The sequence below is a fragment of the Neolamprologus brichardi genome, chromosome 18 (assembly GCF_056152115.1).
Source record: "Neolamprologus brichardi isolate AB-2024 chromosome 18, ASM5615211v1, whole genome shotgun sequence".
Lineage (NCBI taxonomy): Eukaryota > Metazoa > Chordata > Actinopteri > Cichliformes > Cichlidae > Neolamprologus > Neolamprologus brichardi.
Window position 1 is genome coordinate 24,094,324 of NC_142121.1, and position 19,057 is coordinate 24,113,380.

At 44.4% G+C, this 19,057-nt stretch overlaps 1 protein-coding gene across 1 annotated transcript; it reads left to right on the forward strand.

Moving 5' to 3' along the window:
• Positions 1–6,617: 6,617 nt before the first annotated feature.
• On the forward strand, positions 6,618–16,496 carry fndc7a (fibronectin type III domain containing 7a). The gene is made up of 14 exons (XM_006786603.3): positions 6,618–6,792; positions 7,268–7,286; positions 7,393–7,650; positions 8,970–9,230; positions 9,895–10,152; positions 10,254–10,505; positions 11,187–11,441; positions 11,871–12,128; positions 13,170–13,427; positions 13,739–13,993; positions 14,123–14,386; positions 14,485–14,514; positions 15,591–15,627; positions 15,813–16,496. The coding sequence occupies exons 1-13, from the start codon at positions 6,736–6,738 to the stop codon at positions 15,620–15,622; spliced, it is 2,457 nt and encodes an 818-aa protein (XP_006786666.3). The 5' UTR covers positions 6,618–6,735; the 3' UTR covers positions 15,623–15,627; positions 15,813–16,496.
• The last annotated feature ends 2,561 nt before the right edge of the window (positions 16,497–19,057 follow it).

The window sequence follows — 19,057 nt, forward strand, 5'->3', positions numbered from 1 at the left end:
GTTGTTTCCAAAGTAGGTGAAGTTGGCTGTGGTGTAGACCACTGGTTACCAAACTATGGGGCAAGCTTTTCTGGTGGGCTGCAGAGGTGGGGCATAAGTGTTCAAATTGAATATAAGGAGAGAAACTAAGTTGAATGTTTATGATCAGAGGTTTGCAACACTCCCATAAGACTTAAAATTTTGGACTCTCCACCAATTACTATTAGAACTGAAGAAGCTTTTCAGATGAGAGGTGAAACATCTTCAAGGAAACTTAAAGAAGTCCAGACACTTTTCTTTCCAAGCTCCATAGACAGGTTTGCAAATACTTATCATGGGCATGAATTTCATGGCAATCTTAGACTTTTAATGATTTCTTTGAACCCATCTTTATTGACTTTAAAAGTAAGAATTTGTTGTACATTTGAATTTATTTTGGATTTTCTCTAAACTGCACAAGGTCAAAACTATCCTTACAGGTTGAAATACATACACTCAATGTTAATAGTGGCTCTGAAGGTTAAATGGTGTCTTTTAACTTGACAAGGCCAAGGCCTGTTAAAAGTAATCATGGTTTACTAGAACTGTTAGTTTCTTTTTGCCAGCATAAAATTATTTGTTTGACGGTACTTAGTGAATTGACCAGTTGTGTCAGGCGTTGTGTGGAGGCGAGGAAGAAGGAACCCAAACGCAGGACTCACAGGTAGGTGAAGACTGGTGGATGTTTATTATAAGGAGTGGAGGAACAGAGGGTGAACGGACACTGACTGGCTGGAACACTGAATGGCTGACTGACTGAGAGAACACGGGGAGGACAACATCACACGAACATCATCAATGACACGACAAAGAACGAATGGAAACAGAAGACCTAAATACACAGACTGATGAGGATGATAATGAGAGACCGGTGAGTACACAGCTGAACATAATCTGGCTAATGGCACGAGACGAGGTGACAGGAACAAACAGGAAGTGACGAAATAAACTGAACGTGAACAAAACGGAAAGCACTGGGTCACCGACCCAGGAACCCTGACAGTACCCCCCCCTCCAAAGGCCGGCACCCGACGGCCAAAAGAAAGAAAAACCAGAACAGGGAGGGCGGAGGGGGCCCAGGACGGAGGGACGGAGTCCACAGAGAGACAAACAGGTCAGGCGGGCGGCCGCGTGGCCGGCGGCCGAGACGAGACAGGTCAGGCGGGCGGCCGCGTGGCCGGCGGCCGAGACGAGACAGGTCAGGCGGGCGGCCGCGTGGCCGGCGGCCGAGACGAGACAGTTCAGGCGGGCGGCCGCGTGGCCGGCGGCCGAGACGAGACAGTTCAGGCGGGCGGCCGCGTGGCCGGCGGCCGAGACGAGACAGTTCAGGCGGGCGGCCGCGTGGCCGGCGGCCGAGACGAGACAGTTCAGGCGGGCGGCCGCGAGGAAGGCGGCGGCGGCCGCTGAGCTGGTCCGGCGGGCGGCCGCGAGGAAGGCGGCGGCGGCCGCTGAGCTGGTCCGGCGGGCGGCCGCGAGGAAGGCGGCGGCGGCCGCTGAGCTGGTCCGGCGGGCGGCCGCGAGGAAGGCGGCGGCGGCCGCTGAGCTGGTCCGGCGGGCGGCCGCGAGGAAGGCGGCGGCGGCCGCTGAGCTGGTCCGGCGGGCGGCCGCGAGGAAGGCGGCGGCGGCCGCTGAGCTGGTCCGGCGGGCGGCCGCGAGGAAGGCGGCGGCGGCCGCTGAGCTGGTCCGGCGGGCGGCCGCGAGGAAGGCGATGACGTCCAGAACGTGGCTGGGGCGACGGTGCGGCAGCCGCAGGACCAGGCGAAGCGGAGGCTGGCGACACGGCAGCCGCCGGACCAGGCGAAGCTGAAGCTGAAGCAGAGGCTGAGTCCGGACCAGGCGAAGCAGAAGCAGAGGCTGAGTCCGGACCAGGCGAAGCTGAAGCTGAAGCAGAGGCTGAGTCCGGACCAGGCGAAGCAGACGCTGAAGCAGAGGCTGAGTCCGGACCAGGCGAAGCAGACGCTGAAGCAGAGGCTGAGTCCGGACCAGGCGAAGCAGACGCTGAAGCAGAGGCTGAGTCCTGACCAGGCGAAGCAGACGCTGACGCTGAAGCTGAGTCTGAGGCTGGCCCAGGCGAAGCAGACGCTGACGCTGAAGCTGAGTCTGAGGCTGGCCCAGGCGAAGCAGACGCTGACGCTGAAGCTGAGTCTCAGGCTGGCCCAGGCGAAGCAGACGCCGAAGCTGAGTCTGAGGCTGGCCCAGGCGAAGCAGACGCCGAAGCTGAGTCTGAGGCTGGCCCAGGCGAAGCAGACGCTGACGCTGAAGCTGAGTCTGAGGCTGGCCCAGGCGAAGCAGACGCTGAAGCTGAGTCTGAGGCTGGCCCAGGCGAAGCAGACGCTGACGCTGAAGCTGAGTCTGAGGCTGGCCCAGGCGAAGCAGACGCTGACGCTGAAGCTGAGTCTGAGGCTGGCCCAGGCGAAGCAGACGCTGACGCTGAAGCTGAGTCTGAGGCTGGCCCAGGCGAAGCAGACGCTGACGCTGAAGCTGAGTCTGAGGCTGGCCCAGGCGAAGCAGACGCTGACGCTGAGGCTGGACCAGGTGACGGCACGGGAGCCGGGGGTGACGGAGCCACAGCTTTAGGGCCAGCGGGCGCGGAGGCCCCTGGCTGGAGACAGGCAGGGCCAGCGGGCGCGGAGGCCCCTGGCGGGAGAGCGGCCGGGCCAGCGGGCGCGGAGGCCCCTGGCGGGAGAGCGGCCGGGCCAGCGGGCGCGGAGGCCCCTGGCGGGAGAGCGGCCGGGCCAGCGGGCGCGGAGGCCCCTGGCGGGAGAGCGGCCGGGCCAGCGGGCGCGGAGGCCCCTGGCGGGAGAGCGGCCGGGCCAGCGGGCGCGGAGGCCCCTGGCGGGAGAGCGGCCGGGCCAGCGGGCGCGGAGGCCCCTGGCGGGAGAGCGGCCGGGCCAGCGGGCGCGGAGGCCCCTGGCTGACAAGCAGGAGGGCTCACAGCTGGCTCTGGGTGCTGTGGCTGCAGGTCCAGGAACTGAACTGACTGGACGGGAGGCGACGGGACTGACTGGACTACAGACTGGACTACAGGGGACTGGAGGACGGGAGGAGACTGGACTACAGGGGACTGGAGGACGGGAGGAGACTGGACTACAGGGGACTGGAGGACGGGAGGAGACTGGACTACAGGGGACTGGAGGACGGGAGGAGACTGGACTACAGGGGACTGGAGGACGGGAGGAGACTGGACTACAGGGGACTGGAGGACGGGAGGAGACTGGACTACAGGGGACTGGAGGACGGGAGGAGACTGGACTACAGGGGACTGGAGGACGGGAGGAGACTGGACTACAGGGGACTGGAGGACGGGAGGAGACTGGACTACAGGGGACTGGAGGACGGGAGGAGACTGGACTGAAGGCTGAAGAGCAGGTGAGTGAACTGACTGGAGTGAAGGCTGAAGAGCAGGTGAGTGAACTGACTGGAGTGAAGGCTGAACAGCAGGTGAGGGAACTGACTGGAGTGAAGGCTGAACAGCAGGTGAGGGAACTGACTGGAGTGGAAGCTGAACAGCAGGTGAGGGAACTGACTGGAGTGGGGAAGCTAAGGGATGAACAGAGGTTGGCGATGCTAATGGCTGAGCTAATGACAGAGTTACCGAGGGGGATAAGATTGCGGCCTGGGCTAATAAGGCTGGTGCCTGAGCAGGGGACACCTCAGCTAGCCTAACCAGGGACAGTGCGAGGGCGTGAAAGGTTGGATCAGGAGGTGGATGAAGAGGTGAAGTAGTAGGTGGGCCGGTGAGCTCTTCCAAGCCTCCAGGGAGGTCAGGCTGGGTTGAGGCTGCCCTCAGCCTGGGCGCTGGGACAGGCACGGGAGGTGGCTGGACACCAGTCACCCCCACCCGGGAAACAAGAGTGGATGTGGAGGTAGACTGCGTCGCAGCTGCCTTCCTCCTGGGAGCTGGCACCGGTGTGGGTGTAGGCCGGGCCCTAGACATCTGAGGAGGTGAAATGGCTGAAGAAGAAGGCCAAATCTGGGCTGCCGTGCTGGTGGGGAATGGCTGAGTGACGGGTGTGGAAATGGTGACTGGGTGTGTGCTACTGGCAGGTTTATCAGAGTTCGGTCTGTTTTTTCTGCCACCACGATTTACAGTCTTTGTGGGAGCAGCGCAGAAAAAATCTTCCCAGTCGACATCCTCCAGGAGGGAAACTCCCCATGGATCGGTGGTGGATCTGTTATGTGTTTTATGGGGATAATCAGATGATGGATGTGGAAAACAGTTAGTGGAACTCACCACCGGGAGTTGTTGAAAATAGTCCATATTATGGCGGCGTGTGCGCCGCTTTCTTCGGGAAGAGGAAGCGGCCGGGGTGAACAGCTGAGCCTCTGGCGCGGTAGCCTCCATTGAGTCGAGGTGGGAGGCGTAGCCGCGGTGCCGTGGCGAAGGTGGAGGTCCGGCGAATGAGGCGGCGGGTGTGCGAACGAGGAGCGGAGCGGCGAGAGAGGGAGCGGCCGAAACGCGGCACGAAACGTCCGCTCTCCGCGGCAAATGCTCCGAGGCAGGTGTGGCAGCAGGTGGGGGAACGCGGCGTCTCCGAGGCCCGCCCAGAGCCAGGCGAGTCCCCTCGAAGACGTGCTCTCGCTCCGCGAAGAGCCGCTGTTTTCCCCTGACCACCTCTGCCCAACGGTAAAGCGCTGCCACCTGCCGCTCGTTGAGGTCCGAGTCCGCTGGGTCCCAATCGTGTCTTCGTGGCACGGGTCGTGTCATTCTGTCAGGCGTTGTGTGGAGGCGAGGAAGAAGGAACCCGAACGCAGGACTCACAGGTAGGTGAAGACTGGTGGATGTTTATTATAAGGAGTGGAGGAACAGAGGGTGAACGGACACTGACTGGCTGGAACACTGAATGGCTGACTGACTGAGAGAACACGGGGAGGACAACATCACACGAACATCATCAATGACACGACAAAGAACGAATGGAAACAGAAGACCTAAATACACAGACTGATGAGGATGATAATGAGAGACCGGTGAGTACACAGCTGAACATAATCTGGCTAATGGCACGAGACGAGGTGACAGGAACAAACAGGAAGTGACGAAATAAACTGAACGTGAACAAAACGGAAAGCACTGGGTCACCGACCCAGGAACCCTGACAAGTTGCTCTGAACAATGGGAAAACCCAAATGAATTAAGTGTCGATCTAAGGAGAATTGAAGATTTAGTTTGGAAGATCTCTCTTGGAGCCATTTTTAAACAACTGCAGATTCCAGGCTCATTACCTCAAATAATTTTTCTTAAGCATAAGTTAATCAGATGTGTCACCACTTTGCTAAGGCCTGGAATGACCCAAACTGCCACCCTCAGACGAGACGTATTTGGTTCAGATGGAACACCTCAGGAACCACCAAAGCCCTGATCTGGAATGGGCGGAAAAATTGTGAACTGCTTTTAAAACTCAACTCCACTCTGCCAAAAAGAGTGGTTGAATATCTGGCCAGAATTATGCCAGACGTTTTTTTATGGCAACCAAAATCATCGGGTCAAAGTGCAACTTGCAAGGGACGTTTAACAAAATATCAGTGGGGGTGGATGTATATATTTAAGCCTAAATATGCACTTTTGACCCTGCAGGAATCAGAGAAATGTAAATCAAGTATGTATGCTTTACAATCATTCCAGCCGGCAAAATGAACAGTTCAAAGAAATTCAAGTCCAAGTGAGTGTTTTTTGTATCATAATGATGATTTAGGTTCCATTAAGTAGTCATGAGTTTATTCTTTCCATACTCTTCAGTTCTCTTTTATCCCCAGATTAGTTTCTTGTCTATTATGTTCCTCTTATGTCTCGCCAGTATGTGTCTGTTGTGTCATCTGTGTTTACATCTTCCCCTCTCCCCATCTCTCACTTCCTTGTTCCCCGGATCCCAATCATGCAGTTCCGTCCTTGTGTTTCCCCGTCTGTCATATGCACTCATGTATGTTCTCCCCAGCCCCAGACATGTCTCTCAGCAGATATGCTCACATTTGGAGTAGGGTTTTTATGTGCTTTTTAGTCAGGTCAGAAATGGTCTTTTAAATTGACGGGTTGAGGTAGAGAAAGTGGAGTTTTGTTGTGAGCACTTTTATATTGGGTCAACTGTATTTTTTTTTTTTTTTTACCTTAACAAATAAGTTGACCAAAAATGTTACTAAATAAGAAAAGAAAGATGTGGACGCAAATCATATCGGATTATGCGTTCAGTTGTGCAATGCATTTGCTGACAATACTCGGAATCAATGATAAGATATGTTGTCCTAAATTAAAAGTTTGAGGTCAGTTCCCACAAAAGAGCACGCCACGCCTCAGTGGAATATGATATACTGTAACCTTCTTTTGTCCTCACAGGGAAAAATAAGATCTTCAGTAATATAGGAAAGTATTGTGCTTATTTTTTTTTAACTCACGGCATAAAGACTAGAAAAGATGAACATTCATTTGTTATACAAGTGTTATCATCATCATTGTCATCTAACAAAGGTGAGCTTCCTTGTCTAGGTCTGATAGGCAAGAGGCAGACAGACACCCCTGAGGGGAGGAGTTACAGCCTGTGGGCTCTTTGGTATTTGCTGAAACAATAACACACCTGTCATTTCATGTTGGAGAGAGAGGAAGGTAGAAGAAAGAGAAGAAAGTAAAAAATTTAAGACCAAGTTGCTTCCCGAAAATCAGTTTGAGAAACAGCATCAGGCATTTCACCTCGAGGCAGTGGATAGCAGAAAAACACTGAGGGCATGGGAACGGTGCAGTTAAAGATGCTGAAGCTTTTGTTTTTACTGACCTTCAGTGGGGTAAGATGTTCTTATTTTCTCATTCAGCGTTAATTTAAACCAAAGTAATTTACAGTGTTTTCCACATCAAAGGCAAAATGTTTTGATATTGTGCATGCTGCATAAATCCAGATAGGGAGTAGAGGACTTTTGAGACATATGAACACAGGCCCTTTTGAGTATCACGGCTTTCAACAAGTGCGAGCGGCATGCCCAGCCGTACCTCAATAGACAAATTCATTCCGACCTGAAAGAAATACCTGCACTGACCAGTCCTGAAATCTGTGTTGAGTGAAGGTAATGTGCAGCCTGCTGCCTCTCATGCTCTGAGAATGTGATACAGGGCATAATTTGCCTCAGGATATAATGTGGAATAGCAGAAGCTTACTATCTTTGGAAGGATACCCTTGTCTTTAATTGACTGTATTTCCTGACCTTCATTAACAAGATCATTCATTGTTTCATTCATTAAACTGACTTTTTTTCTCACTTTCAGATATGCATGGCTCAAAATGGTAACAGAGCTTCTTTCATATTTGAGATACTTAATAGTTAAGATACTTTAAGATGTAAATTAATCGCATTCCCCTTTAATCACACTTTCTGCTTTATCTTCTTCAGACATCAGGTTGTCAGTGTTCACGGTGACATCAAAGAGCATGACAGTGCAGTGGAGCGGCCACACTGGTGCCAGCTCCTACAAGATCACAGCAACCCCCAAGAACTCCCCGGAAAGACCCGTCTTTGCTCAGTTCGGTGGCAACACAGTCATGGGCTCAGTTAACTCCCTGTCACCAAACACGGTGTACACCATGCAGTTAGAAGCTATGGACAATAATCTCAGAGTGCTCAGCAGTGCAAAGACTGAGGAGACAACAGGTTGGTAACATCAGAAAAAACAGAAAGGGGCAAACCTTTATCGATAAATAAACACGAAGCAATAATTTTGAGTAATATAAAACTTAAAATATAGGTTTATTTATTCATATAGTGAGAAATTAAGAAAATGTTCTTGGTATCAACTGATTACACACCAACAATAAAGTACATTTCATTTGACTAGAATGAAATGTAACAGTCAATGTAACATTTTACAGTGTATCTGTGTAAAAAAAAAAAAAGAAAATACATGGAAAATTTAAATGTAATTTAAATTTTTTTGCATTATAAATGAACAAAAGTATCTATTTATTTTAGTGCATATATTAATGAGATAGTTTGGGCAAACATTTTACTTGTACTGTGTTGTTGTTAAATAGTTCTATTTATTAGTTATGAAATACCCAAAATACTTTGGTCAAATGTGGTTTAATTAAAAGTGAAAATGTTTGTGTTACATTTTTTCTGCTGTTTTTCTCTTTTTTTATATCATCACTCTTTGTTACATGGAACAGCCAGAAAAACATTTCAGACAACTCTTTCAGCTGTTTCAAATTATGCTGCACATTTTCCAATATTTCCATAGACAACACAATCGTTTTCGTTATCATCCTGAGACACCGTGTTCTCATTTGAAGACATTACATTTTGGCTTTTAGTATAGAAATAAGTTTTATATTTATTGGACTCAACTAACCTCGAATATTAAAGAGACATTTGAAACCCACTCCAACCAAGTGCTCAGGCCTCAAGAGGCTTTTCTGAAAATGTGAGGAAATAATAAACTGTAGGCCTATGCAGTCATTTCAGAATTATCAAATAAAATCTTAGTGTGCAAATTGTCAGTAACATATGAATAAATATATACAAATGTAAGAATGTAAATGTTTATTATTTTTACATGTAGTAAACTATAATGTAAAAAGGACACTTTTTGACTTTTTGCAGAACTGCACTTAAATTTAGTAGTTGTGGTCAACTGCTGCATCTATAACATTGTAGATGGCATTCTTACAGGAGTTGTTATGGAAAATTGTTTTTGCTTCTGAAAAAGAAAAACATGTTGTCATCAATAAATCTATAGTTTGGATTATTGTCTCAAAATTCTTATTTGGAACTTGAAATTTCAAGTTAGTTTCTCAAATTTGAGTTATTTTTTAAGAAATATATGTTAGTAGGTAGAAATTTTGAGATAATAACCCAAAAGATGTTTTTTGTTTGTTTGTTTTGTATTTCAGTGATACATTGTAATTCTCTTATAAATAGAAAAGCTTTTATTTTGGAATCTATCTGACTGACATCTACCATCTGCTCCTTAGCCCCTGATGTACCCAGCATTGGGCAAGCCTACTCCAAAAACAGCGACAGCATCACTGTTGAGTTCACAGAGGTATCTGGGGCGACCAGCTACATCCTGAGGGCAGAGTCAAAGACAGGTGATTTCTTCAAGGAGAGCACTGTGAGCAGCTCTCCAGGTACCATGGTGGAGCTCCAGCCATACACAGACTACGTCCTCAGCGTCATGTCCGTCAACTTAGGCGGGAGAAGCCAGCCATCCTACCCCACAGAGGCCAGGACAGGTACGTCAATATCTGAAACGAGCTAAATTAGAAGAAATAATCGGACCGTTCCATGTAAAATAAAAGCATAAGTTAAATATAATTTTCAGCAGTGAAATGTTGTACCTTGAGGTCATGTAACTCAGAAATTTGAATAATATTAAAGTAAAAATGTGGATGCCGTCAGTACAAAAGCATCAGCTGATTTTGAGAGGGCCAAGTCGGGTGTGACTGACAGTGCACTTATTACTGCTTATAACTATCTTCTAGTTCCACTTTACCGTAAAGATGGTAATCAGCCTATAAAGAGTGAAACACAGGTTTCTATTCCTCCTTAGAACAATAACTTGTTATCTCACTCCACTGGCAATAGTGGCTTACCATTTCACTGCCCATTGTCATGGGTGCCCAAGTCTTTGCAACTAGCACGAGGGTGGAAACTGTATCCACTCGCTGCTCCATGGTGGTTTCATAAGTGAAAAGAGAAACCATGAGAACTAGGTTGTCTCGCATCCTGAAGGGTAACTGAATGTAACAGGATAACAGGAAAGTAGTTTCTATTTCATATCTAATAAAGAAATGGGAACAGGGAGAGGAGAAGTAAGTTCCCTTTGTTGGTTTGTTGTTTGTTTTTATTCCCCATTAATCCCATTAACTCTTCATTCTCCCCCGATCACATCTGCAGTTGTAACGGCTCCCAACTTGAACACATCCTCTCCTACCAATGGCACCATCCTTGTGACCTGGGACCCAGTGAAGGACGCCGTTCTCTACACACTGGTCATCATCAGAGAGGGATCCAACACCCGCCTCAAACTCAACACCACTGACACCACGATGAAGTTTGATGACCTTGAACCAGGAACTACATACTGTATTAAGGGCACGGCATGGGACTCTGAGGGTCGCACTGGTGATGATGTCACTGTCTGTCAAATTACACGTAAGAAACCTTCTCAAAAATTAGGCTGATAAACATTTGAACCCGTACCAGAGGACCAGTCATGACTGCTGTTATTGATTTTATTGTGGTTTCATTTCCAGGTCCTCAGAGCCCAGATGTGACTCACGTTCAGGTGACTCCAGGACGGGCTCTTGGGATTGCTGTATTCTGGTCACAAGTGAGGGGTGCTAATATCTACTTCGTCTGGACCTCTAATGGCCTAAACTGTTCCACAGAAAACAGTTACTGTTACATTAATCCTGCGCACTGTGGACAAAACCACTCAGTCTATGTCATAGCCTATAACGATGCTGGACCCAGCAGCCCCTCTCAACCGGCTAACTACATAACATGTGGGTATATCATTCGTAATGTATGTTTGTTTGTCTTATACTATTATTCATTTAAAGCACTCTCAAAACTTTTGAAATTTGCTCTCAGTAGCATTGAAATAAAATACTAGAATTTCAATAATCAAAACTCTTGAATGGGCTGGACAACTAATTAGTCATCAAGCATAAAACCACAGACATGATTGAGAAATCCTGCTCCTGAGATCTATTAATGTCACAAAGAACTAAATTAGCTGTGTTTTAGTTCTATTGTTGTTGTTGTTGTTCTTTTAACCACCCTGTGATCTGCTGTAAAACTAAACATTTTATCATGGGAGTCCATGGGGATTGGCTCAGTTTTTGAACCAGCCTCAAGTGGTACTAAAAGGAATCGCAACTGGAACTTTTTTGTGACAAATGAAAACACAATTTCTGTTGCTCCAGATTTAGTGTTCAGGCTGTGATCAGCTGACCTGTGCTAAATCTTTGTGAATTTAGTGAAAAAAAGAATAATCTTGAATTAATTTAGCTGTTAGCCACGAGTTAGCCACAAGCCTTTTACAGATGTGACCAGATCATCAAGCTCTCCTAATGAAAACCAATAAGCATATTTGACAAATTATCACATGGAGTCTTTGACATGTGAAGTCTATTACTGTTATTACTCAAGGACCATTGAGGACCATTGTCTCTCTCTGACAGACCCATGTCCGCCAGAGAACATCTGGGTGGAGGAGCCCAGAGCGGGTAACTGCTCCGTGATGTGGGACGGAGTGCCACTGGTGGAGTACTACATGGCATTCATAAAGCGGGATGATGGAGTGGAGACGTTCTGTAACACCAGTTTAACCACCTGCCCATTTTCCTGCATGTGTGGCTACACCTACCTCACTACCGTATTCCCCTACAACCAGGCCGGCTCCAGCCCTTATGGACACGTCCGCAACTACACTACCAGTATGACTTTCACACAAAAGCACCCACATATACAGCAGCACCACTATTAACACAGTCTACTCCAACCCAGCACTATCCATCCAATCACATCCTATAGGATCAGGCCAGTGCTTTTGTTTATGCTTGTTTCTTATGGGATTTTTTCCTCATTTCAAAAGTCCTTTGCGGAACTAAAGGTAAACTTCTCTGAAGTAACTACTATGCTGCTATTGTTTAAGAAAAAAGTCATTTTCATGATTAAACCTGAGTTGTCATGACAGGAAAAGCCCACTTTTCCTATAAGAAGTGCAGACAAAATGTATAACCCAACTTTAAAGCTACAGCAGTTTTATGACCAAACTAAGAGAAACTCACAGTTGGCTGTGTGTGGTTATTTGCCTGTTTTTTAAATTATTTTTAATTAGTTTCTTCTCTCCGCCTCCTCCTCAGTCCCTTGTTGCCCACTGGATGTTATGATAAAGCTGGTTTCTACGGAGACCCTGGAAGTCATGTGGACACCAGTCAAAGGAGCTGAACTATATGAGACGACAGCAGCACAGACTAAAGACGTCATCCACTGCAACGACACAGCACCGGTGTGTGCGCTCTCAGATTTGAGTTGCAACACAGCTTATTCTGTGACTGTGACACCTTGCAGCGATTTACGGGGATGCAACCGCACCTGCAAGCCGCAAACACATGAGACGGGTAATTTAAACACTGAAGACTGACTGTTTTTATGAAACACACACAAATTGTGTGCAAATTCACCCGAAGCTCAGACTGTGCATCGCTCAGAGAAGGCAAGGCAAGGCAAGGCAAGGCAAGTTTATTTGTATAGCACAATTCAACAACAAGGTGATTCAAAGTGCTTTACAGAGACATTAGAAACAAAAACAAATAAAAAGCATGATTTAAAATTGATTAAAACAAGCAAACAAACTAACTAATTAACAAACAAACAAACAAACAAACAAAACAGTATATAAAATCAAAACAGATAAAATCAGTAGTTAAAATGTAAGTTTTGAAATTTAAGCTTAAGTGCAGATTTGGTGCTTTATTCAAATGCAGCTGAGAACAGGTGAGTCTTTAACCTGGATTTAAATAAACTGAGTGTTTCAGCTGATCGGAGGCTTTCTGGGAGTTTGTTCCAGATATAAGGAGCATAAAAGCTGAATGCGGCTTCTCCGTGTCTGGTTCTGACTCTGGGAACTGATAAAAGACTGGATCCAGATGACCTGAGGGATCTGGAAGGTTCATACTGGGTCAGGAGGTCACTGATGTATTTTGGTCCTAAACCATTCAGAGCTTTATAGACCAGCATCAGAACTTTAAAGTCTATCCTCTGACGGACAGGCAGCCAGAAACTAAAAAAATCCAAAGCATCTTAAAAGTTACACTTTATCACAGCACAATTTGAAAAAGACTGAACAAGTATGGTTTGTTTAGAAGGGTCACCTTCTCTTCTCTTCTCTTCTCTTCTCTTCTCTTCTCTTCTCTTCTCTTCTCTTCTCTTCTCTTCTCTTCTCTTCTCTTCTCTTCTCTTGCTATGGGGCAAGTTAGCTACTAGGAAATACCAGTTGCTTCACATTTTGTCTACAAATGTGAACAGAATTACAAGTATGAATCAGTACATTTTCCAAACTTTCTATTTCTTCCTTTGCAGTAATGTTTCACTCTGTATTTCTGCATTTGTATCTCTGTAATTTTGAAGTGACCGCCTCTTTTCTGTGTTTCTTGCTGCAGCTCCCTGCACTCCAGAGATCCTGAATATGACTCAGACCAACAGTTCCACATACAGAATCCTCTTCACCACACCCAACACCCCCAACACGAATTATACCATCACTGCCACTGGACGCTATGACAGACAAAGCTGCCAGTCGACGAACAGCTCCTGTGTGCTCACGCAACTGCCCTGCGGCTCGGTCTACGAGGTTACAGCAGTGGCCACAACAGCTGTGGGGAAAAGTCTGCCAGGATTCAGTAAAACTTTGGAAACAGGTATGACAGTCTGATTGGTTACGCTGTTAAACCCCACGACAAAATGTACAATTGGTCCACCAAACAGCAACTTTAATTTGAGCCATATGCTAAAGTTGCATTGAGCTAAAGCTGATCTCTGCTTTTAAGGTTATCAACAGTTAGACATCTGCCAAAAGCTTTTGTCATTCATTAAATGAAATGAATTAGTTCTCAAGTTTATACGCAAAACACCAATGTGTATGCTTCTCATGAGGAGGCATGACATGTACTGAATCTAGGAATCTAAAAATCCTCCCATACTTAAATCTGTTCTGTATTCTTCCCTTAAGGCCCTTGCTGCCCCATGTCTGTGAACGTGACCCAGGTCACCCAGGCTATGACCAATGTGACCTGGTCACCTAGCACTGGAGCTCGCTCATTCATTACCTCCCTGACATCACCACGAGGGTATGCCAAATGCCACACTCTAGACACCCACTGCCTGATGGGGTGCATCACCTGTGGAACCAACTACAGCGTCAACCTGGAAGCAATCAGCAGCACAGGACAGAAGTCAGAGTGCAAATATCGTGGATTCTCTTCCAGTGAGGATCGATAAATACAAACACATTTGTAATATTTTTACATCCAGTGGAGGGAAAAGTAGAAATCTTCACACTGTTAAAAAAGATTTTTTTTTACAAAAGCACAACTCTACACTCACTCTTTTACAGGTGCCTGCTGTCCAACGGGCGTCAAGCTCTATCGTAGGACCAACAACACCCTGAGGGTATACTGGCGTTCGCTCGGCCCTCAGATCTATAATCACACAGTGGAGCTGTATGGCACCGGAGCAAACTACACCTGTATGGCAGCTGCAGGCAGCATGTACTGTGACATCCAGGAGGAAACATGTGGGGATGTCTACACAGTGGTGGCGGCACCTGTGGAAAAGTACGGGAGCAAAGTCACCTTCTGCCAGCCCAGGACGTACTCAGGTGGGAACAAAATTCAAGGAGTGTATTTACTCTGATTTTTAAATTTGTATAACAAGTCAATTCTAACAGCTGCTTTTACACTTTTCATTTATCCTTAGTTCCCTGCCCTGGAAGTAACGCTGGCATGGGTACGTATCATCTTATACCTAAAACAATGATAGTTACACACTGATTATATCTTTTAGTTTGTTTCTACCACTCAAAAAGAATTTCATGGGCTAAAGCCAGAAGTCTCATAGTTTAGCATTAAGGTAGAATCCAACTATGTCATTTAAAATTTTGTTTATATATTAATATATTTTGTTCATGAGGTGTTACTTCTGAATATCATTGTTAAAAACATAACCATAAAAAAACAATTTACATTTTGCTAGCTGTTTCCTCTTGTCTTAACTGTTAGTACCTGTCCATGCAACAGGATTGTTTGTGCTTTCAGCAAAAACATATTTATTTAATCACAATTAGAAATGTTAAACAAAAAATAAGAATAGCAGGTGTTGTTAAAATGCTATATATTTATATGCTTTTAACCAGCTGCTTGTACTGGTTGATCCCGTGAATAACTCAACTTTCAACTATCATAAACTAAAACTGTTACTTTCAGAAGATTTTATAGGTGCACAAATTGTATTTTTTAAAATTTATTTTCATATATGCTATAAAACAATGGTTACACCAAACAATGACATTCTTAATTTGTGGCCTCCCACAAGTAAAATAAATAACTAAAAGAAAAGAAAAGATTAATGAGCACAGTGCAAGTGCTATGTACAGAAGGGTAGAGTGTGGTCAGAATAAAATGTGCAATATGTTATGCATACTTTTACAGTGGTAAGACATTCAGACGTATGAGTGTCATGTTATACAATTGTATCATACTGTATATAAAAATAAACAAAAATAATAGTAAAACATTTAGACCATTGCTAGTTGTTTGCTAGGCAATATCTGATATAGATAAGACCCTTCAGGGCCCAACATGTGACCGTGTGCCAAGTTTGGTTGCTCAGCTCTGATGGGCGAGTTTGCAGACAAAGCAATGAATGTACAGAAAAAGAGACACTTTGAGTATTATAACAAAGACTCATTCAGATTTGTTAACTGCTGCTTCATAATAATCATAAAAACAAAAATAAAAACTGAACACATGCATTTCCCAGTGTAGCTTATTATTCCTCTTAAGCTCGTCTCTTTTTTTCCTCAGTAATTTCTCGTGCGAGAAGAAGTGTGAATTAACTGTGGTGAGTTTGTTGTTTCTCATTCAACGTTGTTCACATCACATCTTGGAAACCTGGAGATGATGACACGCCCATGTTATTGTGTCTGTTACGAGTCACTATAGCTGTAGTGTGACTTCTAGAGTATAATGTTCCACAAAGGATTCTTGTTTTTACTAAGATGAACTTCTCCTGCCTTTTTCTCCCAGTGTGAACACCCCGACCACCAACACAGCAACAAGGACAGAGGACGATGTTTACACCAGTGATAACTGTGAAGACTCCATATACCAGGATGACACTGAGTCTGATAATAATTAATATCCAATAAAATGAATATCTGTTAACTAATAAGCTTAAAAATAAATATTAAAATCAAAGATAAACGAACTTGAAAAACAGGAAAAAAAACTTATGTGAGCATTTACTGAGCGCTATTAAGATATATTATTTTAAAATTTTGCTGCATTAAAAAAAAAAGAATAAGTGTTTTACTATTGGCTCCTCGACTCCTTATGTTTCATGTGTCCTGTTTCAGTTAGAAGTTACACTGTGAAAAAAACAAGAAATTACGACTATTAAATATGGAAAAGAAACAAAGCTTGAAACATTATGCTGAGGCCCTTAAAAGTGTCATAGCAGTAACCATTCAAATTTTAAAACAGTATATTAGGACTTCTCCAAGTAGAGGACCTCCATATGGCTTCAGTTTGATGTCTCCCGGTTGTGAAGCTTGAATGTGGGGCAAAAGGGATCCGTCTCATGGAGTCTGTGGATGACTCATCTGATCATATTGCCAGAGAAATATTGAATGTCACACCTGCTTTTATTGGATTTGTTTTCTCCCAGATGACAGATGAAAAAAAAATAAAGCAAATTGTTCTGCATCACAACGCTGTGTAAAGTCAGTCTGTCAGTATTTAAATTATTTGTTTGATTTGTCTGATTGCTGGAGTTTTTCTTTGGTCTTTACCTCACAATATAAAGCACCTCGAGGCAACTGTTGTTGTGATTTGTTACGGATAAAACTGAAATTAAATTGAAATTACACCCAAGATTTTCCTGAAAATGATCACGGTAGCATCCTGAAATTGATCTTCCACTAAGATATTACTTAAAAGTTGTATATCTGTCTGTCTGTGGTCTCATTGTGACTGCATTTTAGCTGACTAAAGATCCTGCTGGGACGATATGAAATAACACAAAGGAAGAATATTCGTTTTCACTATAACACAAACACTGACAAATTTGGATTAGAACATCTTTTGTTACATCTAATATCCCCTCTTATCCTTCTGATTCTCCACCTTTCTCTAAGTCAGCATCTTTTAAATTGAAGCCATGAATGCCAAAACACAGTTAAAGTTTTGTGTTGGAAAGAAAAGAAGTAGAGAAACACAACTAGAGCAACGGAGAACTGACCAACTGGCAATAATCATATAAACAGATGTCCAGTGGTAATCTACTACATCTGGAGTGTTCTACAAACTGATTTCATTCTGAAATAAATAATCTCAAAGATGTTAATATTTGTAGTAAAACATTAAATAATTATTTTTACCAGTCACCAGGGGTGTCTCCAGATTTTCTACATAGGGGTGGCCATATGGAGGCCCTTGAATATTTGGGTGGCACACAGAAAATATAATTTCCTGTTTTATTATGCTGTTGTCGAATATAGGTTACTTGAGTTGGAGTTTAAATGTGACATGATATTTTAAATTTGTATTTGGTGGTTTCTACATGTTCACAATATACACCACATTCGTAAGACCCATGGTTTTGACTTTTTCTCAGGTTTTGATCAATAAGTCATTTAGTCAAACTTGAAGACTTGGATGGATGTACGCCAAATTTATATGAGACTATGCACAGTAAAGAAGAAACATGAGGTCAAGGCTCGCCGTGTCTCAGGCAGAGTGGGACCCAAATTGCAGCACTCGAAAGACAATGTCTAAAACTCAACAACAGTTTTATTGCTGTTGAAGTTAATATAACAAAGGCCAGGGACACCGTGAGGACTAACTAGGAACATGCAGAACAAACACACACACAGCCTGACAGACAATTCAACAAAGGACGTAGACGCAGACGATATAAACATGCCAGGCTGAAAGGGAGCAGACAAACGAAGCAAAACTAAACACAACACACAGGACAAGCGACTATCAAAATAACAAACACTAAGACCAAACTAAGACGGGAATTTTGCACAAGGACAGGAGATAAACAAACACGATTGACTGGGGAGAAAGAAAACACAAAAGAGGATAACTCAAGGTTACATATACTAATGACAAACACAGACTGCAAACAACGGAAAACTAAGAAGCACAAGGAAACAATATTATACTGAAAGGACTGGATCCAGAGCTAGAACATAAACCTCAAAATTCAAAAGAACAACTCATGAGTTGAAACTTAAAACATCCCAAAACTCAAAATGCTGGGTCGTTCACCCAGGAGCATGACACTTGATGTGTTTCTGCAGCTGTACCCATGCTCACACCAGCCCACGGCAGGTATTAGATATATCTAATACTATCATTTGTTTGGAGGATGTGTTCCCTGACCAATTAAACGCCACGTAACACACTCAGCTGTGGGCAACCACCCAAGTCGTATATGTAGCAGTGGGAAATAACTAACTCCTTTCACTATTCATTATTAAAATAAAAATTGTATTTTATCTTAAAGAAATCTGTTTCTTCTTCCTAAACATGCTCTGTAGCGATCCTGATTCAACGCATTACCCGTGAAATGAATAATGGTGCCCATAAATTAGAGACTTTCAAGAAGAGTTACTTGGCTGAAATGACACATGTGCTGAAGAATGTCTCACGTATGTGGCAAACAAAAGCTACCCGACTCTAAATCAGATACTTTTCAGCATGAGGTTTAGGATTCATCCAGCCGGGGATTTTACACACAAAAAAAACACAGGCGCTAAAACACACAACAGGCTATCACATGCATTTATATAACACAATAGACTAAACTACGCCTCCATATTATGAACAGAAAAGCCCTGTAGGGATGCACTGATGGTAACCAAGTCATGACTTCCTCATGAGGCGCAGTTATCTTTACACTGTTATCTTTGTAAAATATTTTTATTTATAAGTTCAAACTTTATTGGCTGATACAATTCAATTTCTTTAGCTTTGTTTCTATTACAGTAAGCATATTTTTGCAATCACTAGTAGGTTATATGTTTGAAAGTGAGGCTTTCACACAACTTTCTAAATGTTGGGATATGCTCAAATGTCTGTACAGCTGATATTACACAATATAATCTTAGGGGTCCCTCTGATAATTGTGACAGTAATAATGTCATTAATATTTTGTTTTAATGTTTTAATGTGGGAACATTAAAACTACTTGGATATTTCCTGTAATGTGGAATTTTGTTTTTAAATACACCAAAAACATCATAATAATTAGAATGGATGTG